This window comes from Cheilinus undulatus, linkage group 4, assembly GCF_018320785.1.
Source record: "Cheilinus undulatus linkage group 4, ASM1832078v1, whole genome shotgun sequence".
Classification (NCBI taxonomy): domain Eukaryota; kingdom Metazoa; phylum Chordata; class Actinopteri; order Labriformes; family Labridae; genus Cheilinus; species Cheilinus undulatus.
Window position 1 is genome coordinate 51,121,429 of NC_054868.1, and position 25,455 is coordinate 51,146,883.

Consider the following 25,455-nt stretch of genomic DNA (forward strand, 5'->3'; position numbering starts at 1 on the left):
CCAGACCGTATTTCCTTTCACTACAGTAACAAAAAGTCAAAAAGAGGCGTAGCAGAACCCGTAGTCACCAGATCAGAGGAGCAGGATGTACATTTTTTTTTTACAAAGCGTTACTTGCCAAGGGTTAAGGGCAGCATCAGGTCAGAGGGAGAGGAGCTCCCACCTAAGCTGGCCATTAACTCCGTTTCAGAATGGGTGTCATCATGTCTGTCTCTGCAGCGGTCTGATGAAGTATGCAGTCTAAAAAAAGAGAGGCTTTCTTTCTCTTTCATAGGTTGAATGGGACTTAGGAAGTTTAAGCGAGCAGCGTTCTCACTGGTGGGGATTGGGCTTCTCCTCTACATCGGTTTGTTTTTTAGACTCAAACATGAACAGCAAGAGGAGCCAGTCAAAGACGTGGACACACTGCACAACGCCAGAGGATTTTTTGACCTGGAGGCAGACATCAGCAAAATCCGTGAGTTTAGCTGTCTTCTTTTATGTAGTGATAATCTTTTCTTTGTTTTGTAAAAGGTTTTTCTTACTATTAATGATTAGAAGAGACTGTGTTCAAAAGTTATGAGGGAGATTTAAGTGTCTATTCATTTCATCCAGTTTCTGCTGTTGTCTATATCTAATTTAAAGTGGGGGTATTATGCCTTTTTTCAAGGCTCTACACATCTCTCTGATACCCACGTAGTAGCTTCACATGGTTTACAGCTCAAAAAACTCCTCAAGTTTCTCACACTGGCATCCTGAAAAACCCTTATTTAACCTCCATCTGAAACGCTTTGTTTTCGCTGCTGTCTCTTTAACCCCCCCCCCCCCGGACCCGCCTTCCTCTGATTGGCTGGCCCGTGGTAGGACTCAATGTTTTGTGCCTGCCACCTTCAAAGTGGGTAATTTGCTATGCTAGTATTTGTAAACTTTGAATGAACTGGTCCAACTGTGTAAAATATGGAAAATTTTGATATACGTCTGTACGTGTTAGACATGGAGTCTGACCCTGATAGTTTGGAGAGAGAGGGGGAAAAAACCAGCAGCAGCAGTAAAGGATAGAGCGAGACATATCTGTTTGTTAGGTGATACTGTTACTAAATGGCTACAGAAATTACTATGTGACAAAAAGTAAAATGCATTTCATTTAAAGACTAAGACTAAAATTAAAAATAGCTGGGCCCTTTTGTTGTTACCTTATGTTATGTCACATTCCCTCGCTTGTGCTCCTTCATTTGCACCCGTGCCGTGCTTAGGCCCACCTTGTCCTTCCGTGTCAGGGCCGTGAAGCATGCTGTACCCAAGCACAGAACGAATGCACTCACACTGGCCAAACGTACCGGACGTTAGGCTCAGGCACGGTACAGATGGCCTTGTGTGAGTGCGCCCTAACTGTGCACAGCTGTTAGTGCCACCAGTGTGTTTGAATTAGATGCTTCTGTTAGTGAGGCTGATTTACACATAAAGAGAGGATCTTTCCCCAAAAAACTGCTGCTTGCTAAGTCTATGAATGCATCTATCAGTGCGTCTGTCGTGCATCTTTGCACAGACACTTTTGGCTTCATGTTGTCCACACAACAACGCAAATACTCTTGCCTCTCACAGACAGACAAACACAAACTAACATGTTGGTGGTGTGGACTCTTGGTGTCTATCTGCAGAGGAGAAAGGAAATTCAATAATGAACTGGACTTTTCACCTGCTTTTCTTGTGTTTCAAATACATCAAAAGTATTTGCTCACCAGCCTTGACTCGCATATGGACTTAAGTGACATCCCATTCTTAATCCATAGGCTTTAATATGACGTTGGTCCACCCTTTGCAGCTATAACAACTTCAACTCTTCTGGTTTTCCACAAGGTTTAGGCGTGTGTTTATGGGAATTTTTGACCATTCTTCCAGAAGCGCATTTGTGAGGTCACACACTGATGTTGGACGAGAAGGCCTGGCTCTTAGTCTCTGCTCTAATTCATCCCAAAGGTGTTCTATCACGTTGAGGTCAGGACTCTGTGCAGGCCAGTCAAATGTATCCACACCAAACTCTCTCATCCATGTCTTTATGGTCCTTGCTTTGTGCACTGGTGCACAGTCTTGTTGGAACAGGAAGGGGCCATCCCCAAACTGTTTCCACAAAGTTGAGAGCATGGAATTGTCCAAAATCTCTTCGTATACTGAAGCAGTCCAAGTTCCTTTCACTAGAACTAAGGGGCCAGGCCCAGCTCCTGAAAAACAAGCCCACACCATAATCACCCCCTCCACCAAACTTTACACTTGGCACAATGAAGTCAGACAAGTACCATTGTCCTAGCAACCACCAAACCCAGACTGGTCCATCAGATTGCCAGATGGAGAAGCGCAATTGGTCACTCCAGAGAAAGCGTCTCCACTGCTCTAGAGTCCAGTGGCAGCGTGCTTAGGTGCTTGATTTTATACACCTGTGACAATGGAAGTGATTGGAACACCTGATTTCAATTATTTGGATGGGTGAGTGAATACTTTTGGCAATGTAGTGTATATAGATATTGTGGGCAACTCTGGCTAAAAGTTTCAGACATGCTGGAAACGTCACCTGCAGAACACAACACAAGACAATTTTTTTGTATGAACTTTAGAAGTAAAATTCACTGTGCTTTTTCATTGCTGCAGCCATGCAGCACCCTTAGGTTTTTCTTCAGAAATGTCTGTAAATTTGAGTACATTACAGACGTCGCTCATCAGAGGATAATGTTTGCAATATGGTTATTTCATGACTGCGACTGCCAGATTTTGTCTATGAATAACGCTGAATTTAGAAAAAAAACTTGATATGTTGCACCAGCTAATTATGTTACTTTCGTCCTGGAAGTGGCGGTTTCTCAGATGAAAGAAAGGGTGTCAGTGATGTACAGTCTGCAGCCAGACTGTATTGCACAGCCCTGCAGTCCTACACGGAAATCAATTGAAGAACATGGGTGATCTACTTGGAACAGCTTTATGAATCTTCTTAATTTCTCTCTGGAAGATGTTGGTGCATCAAGGCCTTGCATTCTTAGGATATTGCTTGGAATTTGTTATTGGATTTTAGTTGAGTATATCCTTCAGAAAATGATCCTGCCTCTGGCTCATTTTGATCTGTCTGCCATCTTTGATTCCTCTTTTTTCTTTCCAGTTAAAGCTCTCACTGCTTTTGAAAAAAAGCAGGATGCCATGCAGGAGTTACTTGAGGAGCAAAAGGATGCACGGAGAAAGTCTGCGGAGGGTAATCACCAACCTGTCAAAAATCAGCTTGAGCAGAAAGAGAAAACTGAAACAAAGATCCAGGCCAAAAAAGACATGAAGCCCAAAAAACTGTTCCCTGACTCAGCCCTGTTTAGAACGTGGGGGAAGAATCTAACCGAGGATGAACAAACAGAGGCACAGGAATTGTTTCAGAAGTATGGATATAATGTATTCCTCAGCAACCGTCTTCCATTGGATCGTGCTCTGCCAGATACCAGGGTTCCAAGGTAAAGCTTTTATGACTTTATGCTATTATAACACTTTGAATACTCATGTGTGCCAGGGTAGTTTACATTTAAGACAACACACACGTCATTAAAGCTAACTTAGCTATAAATAATGTGTAGCTAACACAGCTAAAGCTAAGCTGAGTAAGCAATTACGTTAGCTACGTATTTACATTATCTATGCAGGTAACTTAGCTTTAGCTTTGCTAAAGCTCTCATTGCTAATGCCTACTTAGCTATAGATAATGGCACTACGTCACTGCTGTTGTTGCTAATGCTAAACTCACAATGCAGCTATGCAAGCTAAGTAGATATGTTATCTAAATAGCTAGTTAGTTAATATAGCTAAAGCTAAACTCACAATGCTGCTATAAGCAAAGTGAATAAGTTGCTTACTTAGCTAATGTAGATAATGTATCTACAGCTAAGCTCACAAAGCAATAATGTAAGCTATGCTGCTACATTCTCTAAGTTAGTAATGTTTGCTAGAGCTCAAATCATTAAAGCTAACTTAGCTATAAATGACATGTAGCTAACACACTATAGCTAATCTTGCTAAGCAATTAAGTTAGCTATATATCTGCATTATCTATGTGGGTAAGTTAGTGTTCACTATGTTTGCTAAAGCTCACATTGCCTAAGCTAACTTAGCCATAGATAACAGCAGTATGTGGCTAACCAAGCTGATGTAGCTGATGGAGCTAAAGCTAAAGTCACAAATCTACATAGCTAGTTAACTTTGGGAACATATTTTAAAGCTACATTACTAAACCCTTCTTAGCTGTAGATAGTGGTACCCAACGTAGCTAAAGCGAAACTCACAATGCAGCTATGCAAGCTACGTAGAGACATTATCTACATAGCTTATTAGCTTTATCTATGTTTGCTAAAGCTCACGTTTCTTGAAGTTAACTTAGCTACATTCATTGGCTTATGAAGTCATGTTAGTTATGTAGCTAGTATAGCTATGTTAGTTTAAGCTGAAGCTAACAAAGCTAAAGAGAGCCCCTGTTTGCTTAACTGCCTCTAAAATGGATCTATCCATTAAAAAATCCTTAATTAGACCCCTGACCTTTTTCCTTGTTTTATTTATGAAATGTTACTGAGTGTATGTTTGCAGTCTGGTTACTTTCAGACTTCGTTTCTGAGTAAAGTTTCATTAAAAAAAAAAAAAATCTAAATCTGGAAATATCTTGTGCCACCAAATTACAGCAGGTGATCCAGGTGAACAATCAGTGAGAGTGGCCGTCAGAGATAGATGGTCTGCAGCCAGACCCCTCTTGATTGGTCTGTAATGAACGTGACAAAATATTATCTAATCACTTTCCATACAGTGTCTATGGGGTGTTGCCCAGTTGGATGTGAAAAATAATTGATGCAATAGATAAGGGTAACAGTCTGGCATTTCAGGTGGAGGAAAGGGTTCTCTGAAATCAAACAATGCTACTGATGTGAAGGCAGAGCCAGGGAAGAGCAGGGCAAAGGTAGTCCTACTCAGGCTCAGTACACAACAACAATACCTAATGTGAAAAAAAATCTTCCTTACCTAGTTAATCGTTAATCAGATATATCCTTTACCTTTCTGCTGAAACATATGATTTGTCTTTTAAGGAATAGTTTAATGCTAACACTGTTCTAAAATCTTTTGTTTCTGATCAGATGTGCAAAGAAGAGCTATCCAAAGGATCTGCCGACTCTGGGAGTGGTGCTGATCTACCTGGACGAGGCTCTGTCTATTCTAAAGAGAGCCCTACGGAGCATCATCAACCGCACCCCTAAGAACCTGCTGAAGGAGATTATAATGGTGGATGACCATAGCGTTAATGGTTTGTTGGTTACAGAAGATCAGATGGTGCAAACTCAACCTTGATAAACAGAAGCTTATGTCGCATTTAAAGGATATCCCTATCACTCAGAAGCAGCACAGGCTCAAAAACTGAAACCACAAAAGCTGCAAATCTTCAAATGTCTAACCATGTACACCAACTATAACTGCAAAAATAGGATTAAATTCAATCAGCATTGGGCCTTTGTGTTGAAATCTCTGTAGTATAAAATTGGAACCTCTTTGACTCCTATACTAATTACAACATTGCTAAACCTGCTTTTCTGATTACTTTAATTTTTTGCCTGCTTTCTGTTTTTTATTCAGAGGACCTAAAAGAAAACCTTGATGTATATGTGAAGTCACTGGAGCAGCAGAATCCTAGTATTAAGTTCACTAGAGTGAGGCACAACGAGCAGAAAGGCCTTGCTGCTGCAAGGGCTTCTGGGTGCAGGGCTGCTACTGCTGACGTGGTGGCTATCCTGGACGCACACATTGAAGTACATGAGATGTGGTAAGACTACAAGACATACTGCTACTATGGTTTGTGTGAAGACTGTTTTAAGTGTATTTAAGTGTCATATTCCAGGTGTTTGAAACAATTCTGCTGGTCGTTTTATGAAGGATCATACATAGTGAGCTTTTTGGTGTAGCCATACATTTGGTCATGTGAATGCAAAAATATTATGGCTCATCTTTGTAATTGTGTAAATGTTTATCGCAGCAGCATATTTGTGTTTTCTAGGCCCTGGCCTCATCACTCCTTGCAGATTTATCTTATATGCAGTATTTGAGGAGTGATGTGACAGCATCCATTAGAGCCCACAGATGGATGTTGGGGTGGTGTTGGGTTAAAAGCTAGAGTGCAGTAGTGATGCAGGTCAGAGCCGGCAATGGCAGAACTAAGGAAGAGACTAGGTCAGGGCTGGTCCTGGCCAAACTGAGGCCCTATGCAGACTCTGATATGAGGCCCCTGAACACTGGGCACTTAACTGATTACGGATGGCACTGACCTCCAAAAACTGATAACTAGGGTTAGATTACTAATGTGTGACGGCCAGGTAAAGATTATTTTTGGTCATTGTTGTTTATGCATTACAGACTTTACTTGACCATGCTCTATAATGACAGTTTTATTTTCAAAGTTACCGCTTCAACCCGGACCAAGTCCAAAAACCCTGACTTTGGCATTCTGTTTTTTGTCTTTAGAGTGTAGAGGTAATTTCTGAAGCAGCAATGACCTCTCTTGTTAATTCAGGCATCTCTGCTCATCAATAAGGTAGGAGAGTTACTGCGTGTACATAGGCATGTCAGAAGTTCAGTTAGCACAGGTTTAGCACCTGCCTTTTGATGGAAAGTTGCAATAATATTGCACATCCTTGACTATGCTTTCACCACCCACAAATGATGCAAATGGGATTTCTAAAATCTTCGGACTGGAATGAGTGTTCAAAAAGGTGCATTTTCAGTGACCTGTATTTGTGCAAAACGTCAAAACGTAGAGAAAAACCTCTGTTTTCAAAAATATGTAGATAAGGGTTTCACGGCCAAGCAGGGTTTAGCACTGTAGCACTGTTGTTTGCATCCTATTGCAAAGCATTCTAGGATCATTGACAGCCTTAGCCAAGAAGTCCACTTTCAATTATTTTTTTCCCTCATTATGTGAAATTCATCCATAAAATTTGTGCATTTTGAAGTTTTTATTTTTAAAAGGTTTTTATTTAAAAAGAAATGGTTATCATTATGAAGTTTTTTCAAAAACATTTGAATTATGCTCTAATGGCTGATGACTTGAAAAATATTCTGACCGTCATTTGCATAAATATTTTGGAAAATAAGAGAAAAATGTCATTTGCTTAATAATGTGAAAAGCGGTGTATGACTGGCTGAAAGCAGATTCAAATGATTATCTGATATATCATTGGTTGAAAAAGTAAACAAGCCCCCATGTGCTAGCTACATACATCATGAATAAGGTCTGTCTTTCAGCATGCTAACATCATGTCGTCACGTTAACAGAACATTAGCATGCCAAAAAGACAGACCTCATTGAATCCGGAATGGTCAAATGAACACTCACTCATACTGAAGCAGCAAAGATGACGTACATTCACATTGTCAATGTGATGTGGAAGTCAGTACCAAAGAAAGGCGGGCCATTGATAGGCATGAAAGCACAGACAAACACAAGGGCAACAAAGGAGCCTCGGGCACCTCTGCCCTGAAGTCTTCTTTCAAGAAGCAACATTGCCCAAGATGTCAAGATAACCGCTGCAGAGTTTTATAAAGTCTGTCATGCAATCACCAGCCATACAGGAGTGTAGACTTAGGAGTGAAAGTTGACGAAGAGTCTTCAGCGACCAGGGGTGGAAAGTAACTAATTACATTTACTCAAATAGCTGTAATTTAGGTTTGTTGTGTACTTTACACTTTTTTGGTGTAGTTTTTAAAATCACTACTTCTACTTTTACTTAAGTATACTTCAAGTGAAGTAATGTAATTAATGTAATGTAAAATGAACATTTTAAAAAGCATTGAGTACTGAGTAAAAGATTAACACTAAAAGCCACAAAAAGCAGGTCTAAGCTCTCTGCAAACACCATGAAAACAACCAGTAGTTTGACTTTCACAGCACGACTGGCAGTACATGCACATGGCAAGAGAATGATTCCTTATTTCTTCCTAAGACAGCTGTTGCACATAATAAACAACCTGTTTGAGGTCATATTTTCTTGTTATTGTACATTAAGGACCTGTCATATTTTACTGCGAAAGCCCTTTGGGTGTTGAACGTAACTACCAAGTTGCAACCTCCGGTCCTGAAAAATGAAGCCAATGTGGAAGTGCAAAAAATTGCATTACAGCGAGTGTCCACTTGAGGCTGGCTGCAGGAACACCAGAAGTCACGTCTGAAGAACTGTTAAAAAGCCGGTGTTTACCCTGATAATAAACTGGTTTAAAGCCTGGTCCATAAAACCAAACGTGTCTCTTTAGCTAATGTCTTCATGTGCTCTCACTGTACAGGGGGTGATTTTTTTGTACCACAATGGTTTAGATTGTATTTAGAAAAAAACCTCACTACCAACTGATTGGTGCGTCTCATTTGATTGACAGATAGCTTGACAGGCAGAAGCTACGTGTCTGTCAATCAGAATGCTAACTAGCAAGCTGACAGGAAGTTGAGCTTATTGAGCGTAAAGACAAACCAAGTAGTTATAAAATGCAGTATTTGAATAATTATTTAATTTTTTAATGCGGGAAAAAAATCCAAACCTATCTGACCCTATGTGAAAAAGTAATTGCCCCCCTTGTTATATCATGAGTTAATTGTTATTAACCACAGTTTTTGGAATGCTAAGTTCAGTTTATCTGGTCACACCCAGGCCTGATTACCGCCAGATTTGTTGAATCAAGACACTTAAATAGAAGCTGTCAGACAAAGTAAAGTAGGCTACAAGATCTCAGAAAGAAACGCTTTGGGACTCCAATGAACCACGGTCAGAGCCATTATCCCCAATGGAGAAAACTGGGAAGAGTGGTGAACCTTCCCAGGAGTGGTCGGCCAACCAAAATGACTCCAAGAGTGCAACGACGACTCATCCAGGAAGTCACAAAAGAACCCAGAACTACATCCGAAGAACTTCAGGCCTCACTGGCCTCAGTTAAGGTCAGAGTTCATGACTCAACTATAACAAAGACACTGGGCAAAAATGGCATCAAGGGAGAGTTCCAAGGCCAAAACCACTGCTGACAAAAATAACACAAAGGCTCGTCTCACATTTGCCAAGAAACATCCTAAAGATCCCCAAGACTTTTGGAGAAATATTCTGTGGACTGAAGAGACAAAAGTTGAACTTTTTGGAAGGTGTATGGCTGGTTACATCTGGAGTAAAAATAGCAGCATTTGATCAAAAAGAACATCATGCCGACAGTCAAACATGGTGGCGGCAGTGTGATGGTCTGGGGCTACTTTGCCGCTTCAGGACCTGGACCACTTGCTGTGATTGATAGACCAATGAATTCTGCCGTCTGCCAGAAAATCCTGAAGGCCAACGTCCGGCCATCCATTTGTGACCTTAAGCTCAAGCGCTCTTGGGTTATGCAGCAGGACAATGACCCAAAACATACCAGCAAATCCACCTCTGAATGGCTCAAAAAAGACATAATTAAGGATTTTGAGTGGCCAAGTCAAAGTCGGGACTTAAATCCAATTGAGATGCTATGGTGTGACCTTAAACGGGCAGTACATGCTGGAAAAACCCTCCAATATGGCTGAGTTATAAAAATTCTGCAAAAAAGAGTGGGCCAAAATTCCTCCATAGCAATGCCAAAGACTTATCACGTGTTATCGCAAACGCCTGGTTTCAGTTATTGCTACCAAGGGTGGCACAACCAGTTATTAGGTTCAGGGGGTAATTACCTTTACACATAGGGCCAGATTGGTTTGGATTTTTTTCCCCCTTAAAAAAAAAATTAAATAATCATTCAAACACTGCATTTTCTATTTACTGTGGTTGTCTTTGTGAAATATAAAAATTGGTTTGATGATCCGAAACATTTAAGTGTGATAAATATGCAAAAACATCAGGAATAAGAAAGGGGGAAAATACTTTTTTATGGCACTGTACATGCATTTTGGCAGAAAAAATACAGGAGGACCCAAAATAAACACTGGCTTGAGGTTCCAAGGGTGAAGTGAAGAAGCAATGACAATGGTTTACAGCAATATCCAGCCTCTGTAGAGTAGCTGTGGATATCCTCAGACTTCTGTAGAACCAGCTTATTATTACAAACATGGCAGTCTTGAATCAAGAAAATATGCAGAGTTTAATGACGAAGCCTCTCTTCTCTCTGTCCTTCATCAAGGGCTGAACCTCTGCTGACTCAGATAAAGGCCGACCGGACGGTGGTGTTGTCTCCGGTGTTCGACAGAGTCAACTTCGATGACCTCCAGGTGGTTCCCTACGATGCTTATGCACACGCCTTTGACTGGGCTCTATGGTGCATGTATGAGTCCTTTTCTGCTGACTATTATATGCTCAATGACAACTCATTACCTGGAAAGTGAGTGGACATCTTCTCTGCCTTCTTTGTTTTTATAACAAAAGTGAAACCAAATGAACTAATAGTGCAAAAAGCATCATTGACGGGCATGATGCTCACAGAAACTGAAGTTATTTATTTATTTAATAATGTCTACACTGTTTAATGAAACTCAACAATCGATCATTACCAGTTTTCGATCAATGCCTCTCAATATCAGACCAGGCATCAAGTTCTTGAAGATTTTAATCAACATAAAGTACAGTACTGTCTTAACCCCTTAATGCCTGTTGTATCATATTTGATACATACTGTTAATACCTCTATCTAATCAATATTGTCAATAAATTACTAAAAAAGCTTCTGAATACAATCTGATAAATGATAAAAACACCCTCAAGTGGATTATCAGTTACCAAAAAACACCTAATGTATCAAATGAGATACAAAAAATATATATGTTCAATTTTATAGAAATTTGGATTTTTTGGGGGGATTTCAGTAGAAAGTGAAATAAACATTTCAGTTCAAAAAATTAGAATTTTCTGGCTATAATTTATGTTTTCAGGCTTTATAGGGGTAAACTTAGGATATTGTCCAGCCTTGGTCTGTTGAGCCATCTACAATATGTTTACAGCTCTATAGTAACATTACTCCTCTGTGGCTTCAGGAGTCCATCTGTCATGGGCATCTTTGTTGCTGACAGGAAGTTCCTTGAAGAAATTGGAGGTCTTGATGAAGGGATGAATGTTTACGGAGGGGAAAATGTCGAGCTAGGAGTTCGCGTGAGTTGACTTCTCTGTTTTTGAAACCTTATAGCTGATGGCAAAACCACAGGCCAGCTTGGAAATATAAATAAGATTGCTGTAGGAAGAAGTATGGCAGAAAGAGAGGATTTTCCTTACACTGTACTGATGAAAACATCTGCCCCCTGGATCCTGATTCCAAAGGAGCCTGATAACTGAGGGCTCTACCTCCCTTACTAACATTATTGTTTTGTTGTTTTTCTTCAGAGCTGTCAAGTAACTAAGTACAAATACTTCGTTACCTTACTTAAGTAGAAATTGTGGGTATCTGTACTTTACTGGAATAATTATTTTTCAGCCTACTTTTTACTTCTACTCCTTACATTTTCAATCAATTATCTGTACTTTCGACTCCTTACATTTTACAAATAGCCTCATTACTCCTATTTAATTTCAGCTTGTTTTCATTCTGGATTGTCATCATTCAAAAAAACACAAATTAAAAAACCCAAAAACCTATCCAGATAAATCGCGCCATCTGGTTAGACTGAATTTGATTGTGGTTGGATGAGAAGTATAAACACAATACCATTCCGACACCCTATTGGTTTGTACGCAATCCATCACACCTGCGCACATGACACAAATCACATCACACTCCAGCAAGGAAGTAGCAGACGTATGTAGCCTAGTATGAATATGTTCATTGAGACTCAAGAGAACTTGAGTGAAATGTCCCAACCAATCACCAGTGAGGAGGTTGGTAGTACACATATATGGTTCTTGAATGTATTTGCATTGTACTAAAATGCGTTCATTTTCAATGGGCATAAATGCAGCTGAAACAGCTGCATCCCAAATTTTTCCAACATTAACATTTTAATATAACATTATAGTCATTATGGCCTTTAGAAAAATGTTTTTTGGGAGGTGGGGTAGTGAACTATTGGCCCCTGTGGTGCTTCCCAAGCTTTTGTCCTTAATGGCATTTTTTCCCCCTTACATTACTTTTACTTTTGTACTTAAAGTAGTTTTAAAACCAGTACTTTTACTTGAGTAAAAAGCTTGAAATGATACTGCAACTTCTACAGAAGTCTTTTTAAACACTAGTATCTATACTTCTGCCTGAGTAATGAATGTGAATACTTTTGAGACCTTTGTTTCTCTTTATGTAGGTATGGACATGTGGAGGGAGTGTAGAAGTAGTGCCATGCTCTAAAATCGCCCACATCGAGAGGTACCACAAGCCTTACATGCCTGACCTCAGCATGGTCATGAAGAGAAACGCCCTGAGAGTGGCAGAAGTTTGGATGGATGAGTACAAGCACAACGTAAACTTAGCCTGGAACATCCCGTTTGAGGTACTTAATATTTAAGAATCAACTCTAAATGGGAGAAAGCATACTCCTACACTAGAAAGGCTCAAATCCAAGCAAGTAAAGTTGTAAAATTTACACTTTAAATATTTGATTACACTTAATAAAAGCCAAATTCATCTTACAAGTCCAGATAAGTTCTGATTTTAAGATAAACAAAGAAAAAAGGCAAATTCACTATATTGCCAAAGGTGTTTGCTCACCTGCCTTAACGTGCATATAAACTTAAGTGACATCCCATTCTTATGACGTCGGTCCACCCTTTGCAGCTATAACCGCTTCAACTCTTCTGGGAAGGCTTTCCCCAAAGTTTAGGAGTGTGTTTATGGGAATTTTTGAACATTCTTCCTGAAGCGCATTTGTGAGGTCACACACTGATGTTGGACGAGAAGGCCTGGCTCTCAGTCTCCGCTCTAATTCATCCCAAAGGTGTTCTATCGGGTTGAGGTCAGGACTCTGTGCAGGCCAGTCAAGTTCATCCACACCAAACTCTCTCATCCATGTCTTTATGGACCTTGCTTTGTGCACTGATGCACAGTCATGTTGGAACAGGAAGGGGCCATCCCCAAACTGTTCCCACAAAGTTGGGAGCATAGAATTGTCCAAAATCTCTTGGTATGCCGAAGCATTCAGAGTTCCTTTCACTAGAACTAAGGGGCCAAGCCCAGCTGCTGAAAAACAAGCCCACACTATAATCCCCTCCTCCACCAAACTTTACACTTGGCACAATGCAGTCAGAAAAGTACCATTCTCCTGGCAACTGCCAAACCCAGACTGGTCCATCAGATTGCCAGATGGAGAAGCGCAATTGGTCACTCCAGAGAACGCGTCTCCACTGCTCTAGAGTCCAGTGGTGGCGTGCTTTACACCACCTCATCCGACGCTTTACATGTACTTGGTGATGTATGGCTTGGATGCATCTGCTCGGCCATGCAAACCCATTCCATGAAGCTCTCTACACACTGTTCTTGAGCTAATCTGAAGGCCACATGAAGTTTGGAGGTCTGTAACGATTGACTCTGCAGAAAGTTGGAGACCTCTGCGCACTGTGCGCCTCAGCATCTGCTGACCCAGCTCCATCATTTTACGTGGCCACTTCATGGCTGAGTTACTGTTGTTCCCAATCGCTTCCACTTTGTTATAATACCACTGACAGTTGTCTGTGTAATATTTAGGAGTGAGGAAATTTCACAGCTGGACTTGTTGCACAGGTGGCATCCTATCACAGTACCACGCTGGAATTCACTGAGCTCCTGAGAGCGACCCATTCTTTCACAGATGTTTGTAGAAACCTTTTGTGAATTATTTGGTACAATCTGTTAAAATTGTACCATCTGTTTAAAATTGAAATTAAAGACACAATGCATCTTTTTGGTTTTGTCCATGTGCAGCAATATTTTGAATGTCTCTGAAAGAATGGCTAGCCTTATACATTCCCTATTATTAACAATAAACCCTCAAGCAATAATACGTGGTGAATTAAAAAGGGGTTGTTCAAGTGTTTTACTTACAATCATTCTATTGGGTAAGGACATTTTTGAGTTAAAGGTGAAAGAAGTTTGACAGTCCCAATTTTTCTGTCCTTTCTGAAACACTATTTTCAGTTAGAGGGCATTATTTCAAACAGACAAGGAGCAATAAGTAAATATTAAAGAAAATGGAGTACACTAAGGCCATGCTTAGAAGAATAATGACCATGATTATTTTTGTTTTCTGTGTTTGCTTTCTGTTTGTTAAACATGTTTATGGTCCTTGTAGTACTTGTATGTGTTTGGGTCTTGTGTGTATCGTTTAATTGGTCTCAATTTTAAAAAAAAAAAAAAAAACAGTAATGAATTTTTTTTTCCAATTTGGAATTATTGCAAACAAACTGTTTTGTATTTTTTCTTCTGCAGAATCACGGAATAGACATCGGGGACGTCTCAGAGAGGAAAAAACTCAGAGAAAGGCTGAAATGTAAACCTTTTAAATGGTACCTGGAAAATGTTTATCCTTTGTTGGATCCCTTGGACAACCTGGTGGCTTATGGTGGAGTAAGTTTAGTTCAGTTTCATTTATGTTGGTAATAGACATTGTTGGGCAAAAAGATGGACACATACATAAAGGTGACATCACAGAGTCTATAATGTTAGATACTATGTGACCTGATGCATATCATGCTGCAAAATGAGAAGCAAAGCTGCAAGTTTTCTTCTTTTTTACGACTGATGAGTTGTTATGCTCCTCATCCAGGTTCCCATTAAAATATGGTCCATTAAAGGCATGGACATACAAGCAGTTCTTGTTAAAGACCCTGTGAAGTGAAAATGAATCTGTATTTAGGTTCAAATTTCAGTTAAATAAAACATCTCCAAGTTTGTAAAATCAAGCTTCAAAATCATGAAAAATGAGGCAGTAAAATCTGCTCCGGGATGGTGTGGGCGTGTCCGTTGAATGAGCTGAAGCCATGCCCACTCAGGAGAAATACGATCCTCTCAAATTAAAAAATGCCACAATCTGAACTGAGAAACACTCACAACTTTAGCCTACCTCTGTACCTTTTGTTGACCTTAGAAGAAGAGACAAAGGCTGTTTTCGAAGTTGCCTACTATACTACTTTTCATCTTCCGGGTGGAGTGAACGCCGGCGCATCCTGCTGCCGCTGCTCACCGGCAACTTCCCAGTGTATTTGTACAGTTCTCCAGCCAGATACTCACTGTTTATTTATTCCAAATGGGATTTTAAACCCTAATTTTTCGCCTGGTGTTCCCCATCTGTGCTGTCATGGCTCCGTGTTTTTGAAATAGTGGGTTAACTTTCGCCTACCTGCTCAGCTCATCGCCCAGCTCCACGTCATCGCCTACCCGCTGCCCACCCGCCGTGCTTAACGATGTGGGTCAGCAGGGTGTGTGTGCAGTCCATCCTACTCTGGACTACCCTGTTGTACCTCTTCCCACGTGGTAATATTTTCCGCAAATTTGGCATCCACTTTCACTGCTTTTTCAAATTGCATACTCTCTGTAAATTCCTCTGATTCATTTTAAATTTGTGCTCCTTTGTTTGTTGGTTTTATTTACTATTGTGTTATTTTATTGTGTTTTTTATTCTTGTAAAGTGTCCTTGAGTGTTAGGAAAGGTGCTCTCAAATAAAATGTATTATTATTATTATTACTAGCAGTGCGTACTGATTGTAATGTACTATTGTGAAAGTTGCAGTATGCCAAAAATACCCGGATGACGTACTGATTCGGGAAAATTTTACAGCATGCATCAAACCAGTCTGCTTCGCCTACTGTTACCCACAATGCAAAGCGCCAGCAGAGTGCAGAGGAACGTTCACTGGAGCGGCTGACAGTTCCAAAAAGTGACATTACCTTTTATCTTTACCTTTATAACATGTACTATAGTGCAATAAGTTGTAATAGGGTCACTGTTGTTTTTGTTTTGCCGTTACGGCTCATAACGGCCAGAAAGGTGCTGTCAAGTGTGTCCTTTCACTGCACTATACATGCTAAGCTAAAAACAACGGCTATAAAAATCCCGAAAAATCAAATAAAAACACTTCCCAGATTTTTCTGTACATAAATGGATTGAAAACACTGTAGTGTCGTTTAATATTGACCAGGGTATGACGTACTTCTGTACACCAGAAACCAGCTAAACTGGGCCAAATATACTACACAGTAACGTCCGACTGGCAGTCATACTGCATACTACTGTCGAACGCAGTATGCAGTGCGTAATACATACTGCATACTGTGTTTGGCAGCAGTATCCAGTAGGCCAATTCGAAAACAGCCAAAGTCTTTTTTTTGGCTCACATCTCTGTTAAGATACTTTAAATGATCCATAGACCACTTTACCTCACAATGAACCAAAAAAAAAACAGCATTTGACTGACTATTATCTGTCACCAGCCCACATATTGGCCCCGCCCACATGAAACCAAGCCAGGAAAGAGGTGAAAAACTTTCTAACAGTCCAAATCCAGAATTCAGTCACATGTAGGTCTCAGTGTTTTCATATGTTTACAGCAACCATATACCAACGTATGTAGTGTGTTACGACACAAATTTTGGATTTCACTTTACAGGGTCTTTAAGCTCTAGGTGTGTGCTGTAATATGTGTGAGCTCAGGAGTTAAGCTAATCGGGCTCATCCTGGCGGCTAAAGGTAACTTTGAATGTTATTAGAAATGGCTTATCATGGTTAAAAAAAAAAATAATGCGCAACAAGCTCATTGTTTAAATAGAAGTGGCTCTACAGAAGTAGAGTTTTTGGTGTTGGCTCCAAAATATGCACTATTGAAAATTTCTGAGGTGTTTTTTTTTTTTTTTTTTTACCCAGAGAGTCTCTGTGTTTTTGTCACTACTTTGCAATGCAGGTTTTGACAACCTTTTACATGCTCTTGCATTGCAGAGCTGAGTCCTTCTTAAAGGAGCATTGCTCACTGAAATAACTTGAGGCTAGTGCCCTGTTACACTAACCTTGCAAAGCAGATGGATACGCCCATTTCCTTGTTTTTCCACTGGTGACTCCATCCTGCAAAGCTCCCATCTGAACCGTTTGGGCCTGGTTAGAAAGTGACAGGACCGATCAGTGATGAGGGGCAGTACTTTCAGGTGCAGCAGAGGCGTGGTGCAGTTATGAAGGAAGAGATTAGCGTGGATGCTGCTAAAGCACCATTTATATCGGAACATGACGACATTTATTCGTTAAAAGAAGAACAAAGAACAGCAGTGAGTTGTTTCCTTCTCAAAACCGACAAAAGTTGAGTAATTACATGTCTGTAGTCGCCATGTTTTGTATTATTCCTCAGTAGCTGCGCACGTGCAGCTTGATAGCCGCTACATCACGTGTTTTGTTGCACTGATTGGCCCGTAGAGATGTGACAGACAGAACGTTCATCCAATCACACTCTGAGTTTTTTCAAAGCCTCTGGCTTTTCTCAAACGTCTCCTGTTGAAGCTTTCCCAGATGGATGTGTGAAACACATCCATCTGGCGTGTCAGGTTACTGTTACACTGTGTCTTGTGATAGATTTGTCAACAGCTTCCCCTAGTGGACTATGCCTGCCATGTTATGAACACAAACCTGCCCATTTGTTGACATCCGGGAGTTCATTGTATGCACAGCTACTGAATACACCGGCTCTGAGTCACAAGCCATCTCGTATCCTTTATTTACACACCTAACATACCCTTCTACTGCTGGATACCTCATACGACTCACCTTCAAAAATCCTGAAATATCCCTTTAAGTTTAAAAGACACTTAAAAGTTACAAATGTAACAACAACTAGGTGTGTGCGAACAAATCTATTGATTTCAAAATGACAAATATACATTTCTACAAATTTTAACCTATTCTAAATGCCTAAGAATTAATTTTATATTAGCTGTGCCGAGCACACCCTGCACACCTGTTGGGCTTCTGTCAGTCTTTATACTGGAGTGCTTAGCAAGTTGTATACAACAAGACGAGTATTGTACCCTGCCAGTCTCCCGTAAGACAAGCCTTCAGCCCTGGACTGACAGTAGCCATGCTAAAAATGAGAGCAGAACAGTGTCATTGTACAGAGCACACAAAAAGGATAGAGTAGTGGGAAACTACATTACTACATTACAGTAGAAGGAGTACTAAAAACATTCCTGAAACAGCCATGCTAAACCAAGTCAGACAGAGGGCAAAGGACACCAAAACCACAGCCAATACAGAAGAGACAACACAAGGAGATCCCTAAAAGCTGCCAGGTACCTGCTAAGCAGAGTGCAGGTATTTGCAGCATTTTCCATAGAGACATAAAGGAAAACAACCTCCAGCCACAGAGTTAAGAATGGGATTAAAAGCAAACAAACAATCAAAACATAAATAGTACGATAAACAGTTAAGTAAATTATTTCAAAAACCTAATAATAAATATTCAAAATGCCAGCTGCTGCAAGTGATAAACTCATATTTTTTAAGGTAAAATTTGACTGAAAGATCATGTCACATTGTGCTATCAAAACATGCACTATTGATAACTTCTGAAGCATTTTACTTATTCTAATAATGTGCTCTTGCATTGCAAAACAGTGACAAATACACAGAGGCTATCTGGGTATAAAACAAAAAGCTTCAAAAATCTGTAAAATCTGATTCTAAATATTCGAAATGCTGGTTGCAGCGAGTGATAAACAGATTTTTTTTTCAAATACAATTTGACTAAAAGATCAGATTCAGATTCAGACAACTTTATTAATCCCCGAAGGGCAATTCAGTTTACAGTTTACCCTGCCTTATTGAAATGATCTAAACAATCAGGGAACAAAAAAAACAAAAAAAAAACAAATCCAAAACATTCACTGCAGCAAATAAGCAACCACATTCAACATGTCAGTGCCAACAGATCCACAGGATCAGCAAAAAATACAATAAGTACAATTAATACAATGTCAAGGATGCATTAACGAGCAAAACACACCAATCAGATTCTGTTCACCTCTCAGCATTTAGCCGCCTGGTAGCTGAAGGGATAAATGAGTTTGAGTATCTGTTGGTTTTCCTTGGGGGTGCATGATAGCGCCGCCCAGAGGGCATAAGAGAAAAGTCAGAGGAGAGAATGTGGTCAGGCTGATTTATTATTCCTCTGGCTTTCTCATGCCACATTGTGCTCTAATGACAAGCTAACTCTATCACTCACAGATGAAGAATATTAATGCCAGTATGTGCATAGACCAAGGCCCGGTTCCAGGTCACACTCCTATCGCCTATGGTTGCCACTATTATGGACCTCAAGTAAGTAAAACGGAAAATAAATGTATGACAAATGAGCAACCTAAAAGCTACAACTGGGGAGTAAAATCTTAGCAAGGGTGTATGCTACGAACAGAGATGATGAACCTGCTTCCCTTTTTCTTTTTTCTTTTTCTTTTTTTTTTTTTTTAACTTTCAGAAAACTTACTATCGCAAATCTGGTGAGATCTATGTCGGTGGTATCAAGTACCATAAGTACAAGGACAACCATTGTTTGTGTGACATTGGGAAGACAGAAACCCTGCCTGGGCTTTATAACTGTAAAGAGGCTCTACAGAAAGGGATGGGGATTTACTGGGACTTCACTCAGGTACATTGTAATCATTGATTTGTTTTTTGTTGTATGCAGATGATATGATGTATTCTGTTGTATGCAGATGATATGATGTATTCTGTTGTATGCAGATGATATGATGTATTCTGTTGTATGCAGATGATATGATGTATTCTGTTGTATGCAGATGATATGATATTCTCTTTTTCAGGGCAAAGAGCTAAAGAACAAACAGACGAAGAGATGTCTGGAGATTAAAAAGGGAATACTACTTTTACAGGAATGCTCTGGACAAAGATGGGAAATCAAAAAAATTATAAAAGCATTCTGAAGGATGTTGATGGAGAGCAAGAAGGCACCTTTGTGTTTTTTTATACCATTTTTTAATGCCGATAAATTCTTGTATGTATAATACTGATGAGATACTCACCTGACTTTGATAACTGCTTTCACAACTGTCTTCATTCAGCATGAATCTGAGAGAGAGTTAGCAGTTTCTTATGTACATACATATATTCATAGAGTTTACTAAACAGAGTTTACACTTTTTTCCTATTTGGGACCTTTCTTCCTCAACCTGATGTTCATTTTCAGCTTTAGCAGATATTCTTGACATGACTGCATGACAGGCCTGTACTAAAAATCAATATTAAGTCACATAGTGCTCACTGATACAGGTCTCCATACAAATGTTAAAGGGTGAATATGGCTGCAATTGCTGGGACAGTAATTTTGAAATACACGTCCCCCATGGTGCAGAATACAAATAAAAACTAAAAGCTAAGAAAGTGAATTATTTTTTGTTTTTACTTACAGAACGACCTATGAAAGCTGGTAAAGCCTGTGGTGGATTAAACATGAAATGAAAGCAGGAAAATAAGATTCAAATAAAAATGAACACAGAAATGAACAACCTAAAACCTTCTGAGTTGTTTATGAGATCCAGGTGTTACCACCTGGAAATTAGAGCTGAAACGTTGATCTGTTGTCTCATAATTATCTTCTTCTTTTTGTGTCAAACCCAAATGTTTTCAGTCTACAGCAAAAAAAAAAAAAAAGGAACTGGCCTCACTGTTCCAATACTTTTGGAGGGAACTATATAATAACATATTATGTGCACATATAACACATATATATAACATGTTATGTGGTTGGCCGACAAGTGGTACGGGGTATTTAAGACTCCTTGTCAAGTCGAGTCAAGTCAAAGTTTATTTATATAGCACATTTAAAAAAACCTTAGTTGACCAAAGTGCTTTACAGGGTTTGACATAACAGTAAAAGCACAATAAATGACTCACAAAAAAACACATAAAACACATAATGATCTAGCAACATCAATATCAAAGAGAATACATGTCAAAATGTCAAGTTCAACTTGTATTAAAAGCCAGTGCAAATAAGTGAGTTTTCAGCAAAGTTTTAAAATGATCTATTGACTCAGCAGTTCTAATTATCAGAGGTAAACTGTTCCACAGTCTAGGAGCAGCCACAGCAAACGCCCTGTCACCTCTGGTTTTAAGACTGCACCTAGGAACATCAAGAAGCATCTGGTGTGTTGACCTCAGCACTCTGATTGGAGTATGTTGGTGCAACGACTCAGACAACTATGATGGTGCCAATCCATGCGATGCCTTAAAGACAAGAAGCAACATTTTAAACTCAATCCTGAAACTGACAGGAAGCCAATGGAGACAGGCCAGCACCAGTGAGATGTGGTCTCGGCGTCTCTTGCCAGTCAGAAGCCGTGCAGCCGCATTTTGAACTAGCTGCAAGCGACGCAGAGATGACTAGTCCAGATGAACATACAAAGAGTTACAATAATCTAAGCGAGAGGTGATGAACATGTGAATTACCCTCTCAAAGTCATTTGGAGGAAGGTAGGGCTTGACCTTCCCCAACAGTCTCAGCTGAAAGAAGCTGGTCTTGACCACCAAACTGATCTGATGGTCAAATCTGAAGCAGCTGTCAAAGATGACACCAAGGTTACGCACAAAAGGTCGACAGAAGGAGGCTAAAGGACCAAGAACACTGTCAACACCATTCAGGAGTTCAGATTTTCCAAACACTATTATTTCAGTTTTCTTTTCATTTAAATGTAAGAAGTTTAACTCCATCCATGATTTTACATCTTTTAAACAGTTTTGTAAGACTGTAAAATAATTTCCTTTAGGGGTCATGGGAAGATAAATTTGCAAGTCATCAGCAAAAAAATGGAATGACACATTGTGTTTCTTGAAAACAGACCCCAAAGGAAGCATGTACAAAAAAAGAGGGGACCTAAAACAGAGCCTTCCGGGACCCCATGACATAATGGGGTTGGCGCAGAAGAGAACTGACCAAGGTTGACAGAGAAAGTCCTTTCTGATAAGTAAAATTTTAACCATTTCAGGACAGTCCCTTAAAAACCAGCACATAATTCAATATGTGATAAAAGAATCTGGTGGTCAACCGTGTCAAATGCAGCAGTCAAATCTAAAAGCACTAGCACAGCTGAGTTTCCATCATCAACAGTTAAAAGAAGATGATTAAAAACTCTTAAAAGGGCCGTTTCCGTGCTGTGGCATGATTTAAAACCAGACCGAAACTTTTCTAAAATCTCATTAAAATTAAGATCCAAATGCAACTGATTTAAAACTTTCTCTAAGACCTTTGATAGAAAAGGAAGTTTAGAAATGGCGTGGAAGTTTGAAAGCACACAGGGGTCAAGATTATGTTTTTGATAAGAGGCTGCACAACAGCATGTTTAAAAGCAGCTGGAAAGCAGCCTAACATAAGAGATGTATTTACAAGTGTTAAAATCCATGACCCAACTGAGTTAAAAACATCCTTTAAAAGCCTGGGAGCAATAGTGTCCGAAGGGCATGTAGAGGGTCTTAGTTTTTGAACCACCTTGGATAGCCGTGCCAGAGACACTGGCTCAAACTGGTCAAAGACAGATGAGCACCAGGGAGACACAGCTGGATCCAAGATGGAGGAGAGGGATAAAATCTAATTGATGAAATTTTATCAATAAAAATGAATGAAATCTGTTGCATAAAGTGGGTGATGGAGCAACACAAGAAGAATTACAAGGATTTAAAAGATTGTTAAAAGTATTAAAAAGGACCTGGGGTCTGTGGGTATTATTGGACACAAGATTGGAGATAAAAGATGTTTTTGCTGATTTGACAGCTCTCTGGTACTCAGTTAAACACAAGTCCTTGTGACTCAGTTCATACTGACAGTAGAAGCAAATAATTTCATTCTTATCTGGCATGATCTGAAAGCTGAACCTGCCATTCAAGAGTCTCTGTCCTTTATCCATTTCTGCTTGTTTGCACTGCATCATAACAGCACCGCTTCCTGATCTCGCAAACTCTAGGATGGGTAGAAGGTGCAACATAAAAAAGAAACGTGTCGTTATTTGAGTTAACGTGATAATAACATGTTCACGTTGACATCCCTAATAACAAAGCAGGACGAGTGGCTGTAAACATTGAGTCAACTCCTCTTCCCTCATGATTTTCATGCCTCACATCATGCATGTAATGTCAAAATAACAGTGAAAACAAGTGTACTGGGCCACACAGATCACCATCTTGATTTGCTCCTTGTTTATTGTCACTCTTTGTGATAAGTTAATGGGAAATAAAGAGCACTAAATTGCTCTAAGCTCATGACTTACAGAGATTCTAATTTTTATTTTGACACCAGCATGTTCTGGAGAAGAGATGCCAACTCCTATAATTAGTTTAGTCAGTGTGTGTTTAACTGGTGGCTTTTTGTACCAGAATGAATCCAATCAGTGATAAACCATCTGGTACTCCTCAGTTCCAGCCTCACATTAATACACATTTGTTTTTAGTTTGGAGGCTAATAAAAACAGCCTTCTAATTTAATATGGTAGTATTTATTCTAGTAGTTTTTACTCTTGAAAAATGCTTTGTAGAGTGAATTTGTGTGCTTAAAGTTGTATTTATCACCACTTTTCTACGGGAATAATTAATGGAAACTGATTTTTGAATTCACTCTGTCCACACCATTGTTTCCACAAGCAGTTGGCATCATCTAATTTGCCTAGAACTGAATATATCTACCAACACTGCCAAGAAGTGGAATTCAAATTTTATCCAGATTGAAGCCAATTTAGGTATCTGCAAAAGAGCTGCATGGAGAAAAGCTTTCCTTGATAACTGGTCAAGATTCTTTGATTTTAAAAGCTTTCAAAAATACCAAAAAGTGGTTTTAAATGTTCATCAAGGAACAAATGGGTTGCATAACATTAATGAGATAAAGACGGTTCTTTTCAGGTTTTGGTTTGGCTTGCACCACAATGAATACCTTAAATTCCAAGCCCTTATAAGCTGAGGCCCCGTCCACATGGAGACGAAATTATAGCTATAGCTATTCTGTCTTGAAAAACTTTTCCGCAAAGACGGAATTGTTTCAGGAAACATCCGCGTTAACACGGAACCACTAAAATGACTGAAAACGCTGTAGTGCATGCCAAGCCTGTAAGTGGCGCTGTAACGCTGCCACAGCAATGCACCAAAGGAGAAGAAGAAGATCACAAAAAAAACTGACACAAACTTTCTTCTAGTTGCCCTTCTGGTTGTTCTCCGCGTTGGATTTCAGAACATATGGTGTGTGTGTTTCGCAGTGGTAAGGTAGCATCAGATTTTGCTATAAAAGCCATAACAAGCTCTGTAGCTTCTGCAGCATGAACACAACTCTGTAGTCCACCATTGTTTTGGCCGGACCTGCGCAGGCGCCTTAAGAGAGCTTCAATATGTGTGACATAATTGTTTCAAGAAAAATGCGGCTAGCCGTCCACATGGAGACAAAACAGTCCTTTATGGATTTATGCACTCTGGGACCTGTTTTCAAAAAGTATTGTATACAGTCACCCGAAACGTTGTTTCCGTGTGGATGAAACACTGATATGACAAAAACTTTTGCGTATACACCTGAATTCATTTCCGTGTGGACGGGGCCAGAATTTATCACTTGTGTTTGTTTAATGTGGCCACTGAAGGGAGAAAGATTGTGTCCCTGTCTCCTGCAGCTACTTTCTTTAACTTAATGCTAATAAATCAGAAGTTCTAGTTCTTGGTGCAACTCACACACCATCAGTGAGGTATCCTGGGATTATCAGGTGTTTTGGGTCTTTCAACACCATACACCCTATCCTAGGGGACCCAGCTTGGGTTGATCAGACCTCGGCTTGTGTCTGAATGTCCACACATCACCATGGTTGCTCCACAGCCTTCTTGATTCCGTTTCTACCATGTCTGTGATGTCCCTGATGGCTCTGCCATGCAGTTCCTTCACTCCCATCACTCGACCTCAGTGTCATTGGTCCACCATTCTCTGTCTTGGCTTTTGCCTTCAAGTTCTTCATACCTGCCTGTCTTCCTATCAAAGTCCTCCTCTATCTGGTCTTCCAAGGGAACAGTCAAGCAGGACCACTTACCCTGGTCGTTTCTGACACCAGAACCAAGTCTGGCCTTTGTGTCGCCGCTGCAATGTTTTCTCAAAACTTGAGCTGTCTCCCTGAGTCAACCTTCAGCTACCAGTCCCATGCTATTGCCAGCAGCAAGCCTGCTTGCTTGGGTCCTATTGTGGCTTCTCTCCAGCTTTAACAAAAGCAAGGGACTGCTTTGCTATTTGCTGCCGTCTACTGCATGAGATCCCTGTGCTTATGACCTCTGCAATGACCCTCAGCCCTGGGTCATGGCACCATCTGTAGCGCCACTCTCCCGGAGCTCTTGTGCAGCAGCTAAATGCGCTCCAGAGATCTTCCTCTCTGACAGGACTCTGGGCTGAATCTCCAGTTTTATGCAGTAGCTTTTAGTACAAGGAACTAGGGGAGAGACAGCTGAAGGCATGAAGTGAACATTCAGTATGCATGTGGCAGCTGTAGTAATGTGCAAGTGCTCAAGTCTCCTTCTCCTTTGCTCCTCCCGTGGCT

The 25,455-nt window shown here is 40.1% G+C and overlaps 1 protein-coding gene across 1 annotated transcript; it reads left to right on the forward strand.

Annotated features, from left to right (window-relative positions):
- Positions 1-279: 279 nt before the first annotated feature.
- Positions 280-19,833, forward strand: LOC121507796 (probable polypeptide N-acetylgalactosaminyltransferase 8). Its single transcript, XM_041784136.1, has 11 exons — positions 280-457; positions 3,125-3,461; positions 5,121-5,287; positions 5,614-5,800; positions 10,153-10,350; positions 11,000-11,114; positions 12,251-12,436; positions 14,347-14,484; positions 19,118-19,210; positions 19,368-19,538; positions 19,714-19,833. Exons 1-11 carry the CDS (start codon positions 280-282, stop codon positions 19,831-19,833), a joined length of 1,890 nt encoding a protein of 629 aa, XP_041640070.1.
- The last annotated feature ends 5,622 nt before the right edge of the window (positions 19,834-25,455 follow it).

Coding starts and splice junctions, on each gene's coding strand:
- LOC121507796 (XM_041784136.1), top strand. CDS start 280: ATGGGACTTAGGAAGTTTAAGCGAGCAGCGTTCTCACTGGTGGGGATT. Junction 5,288..5,613: donor GGATGACCATAGCGTTAATG/GTTTGTTGGTTA, acceptor TTTTTTATTCAG/AGGACCTAAAAGAAAACCTT. Junction 5,801..10,152: donor ATTGAAGTACATGAGATGTG/GTAAGACTACAA, acceptor TCCTTCATCAAG/GGCTGAACCTCTGCTGACTC.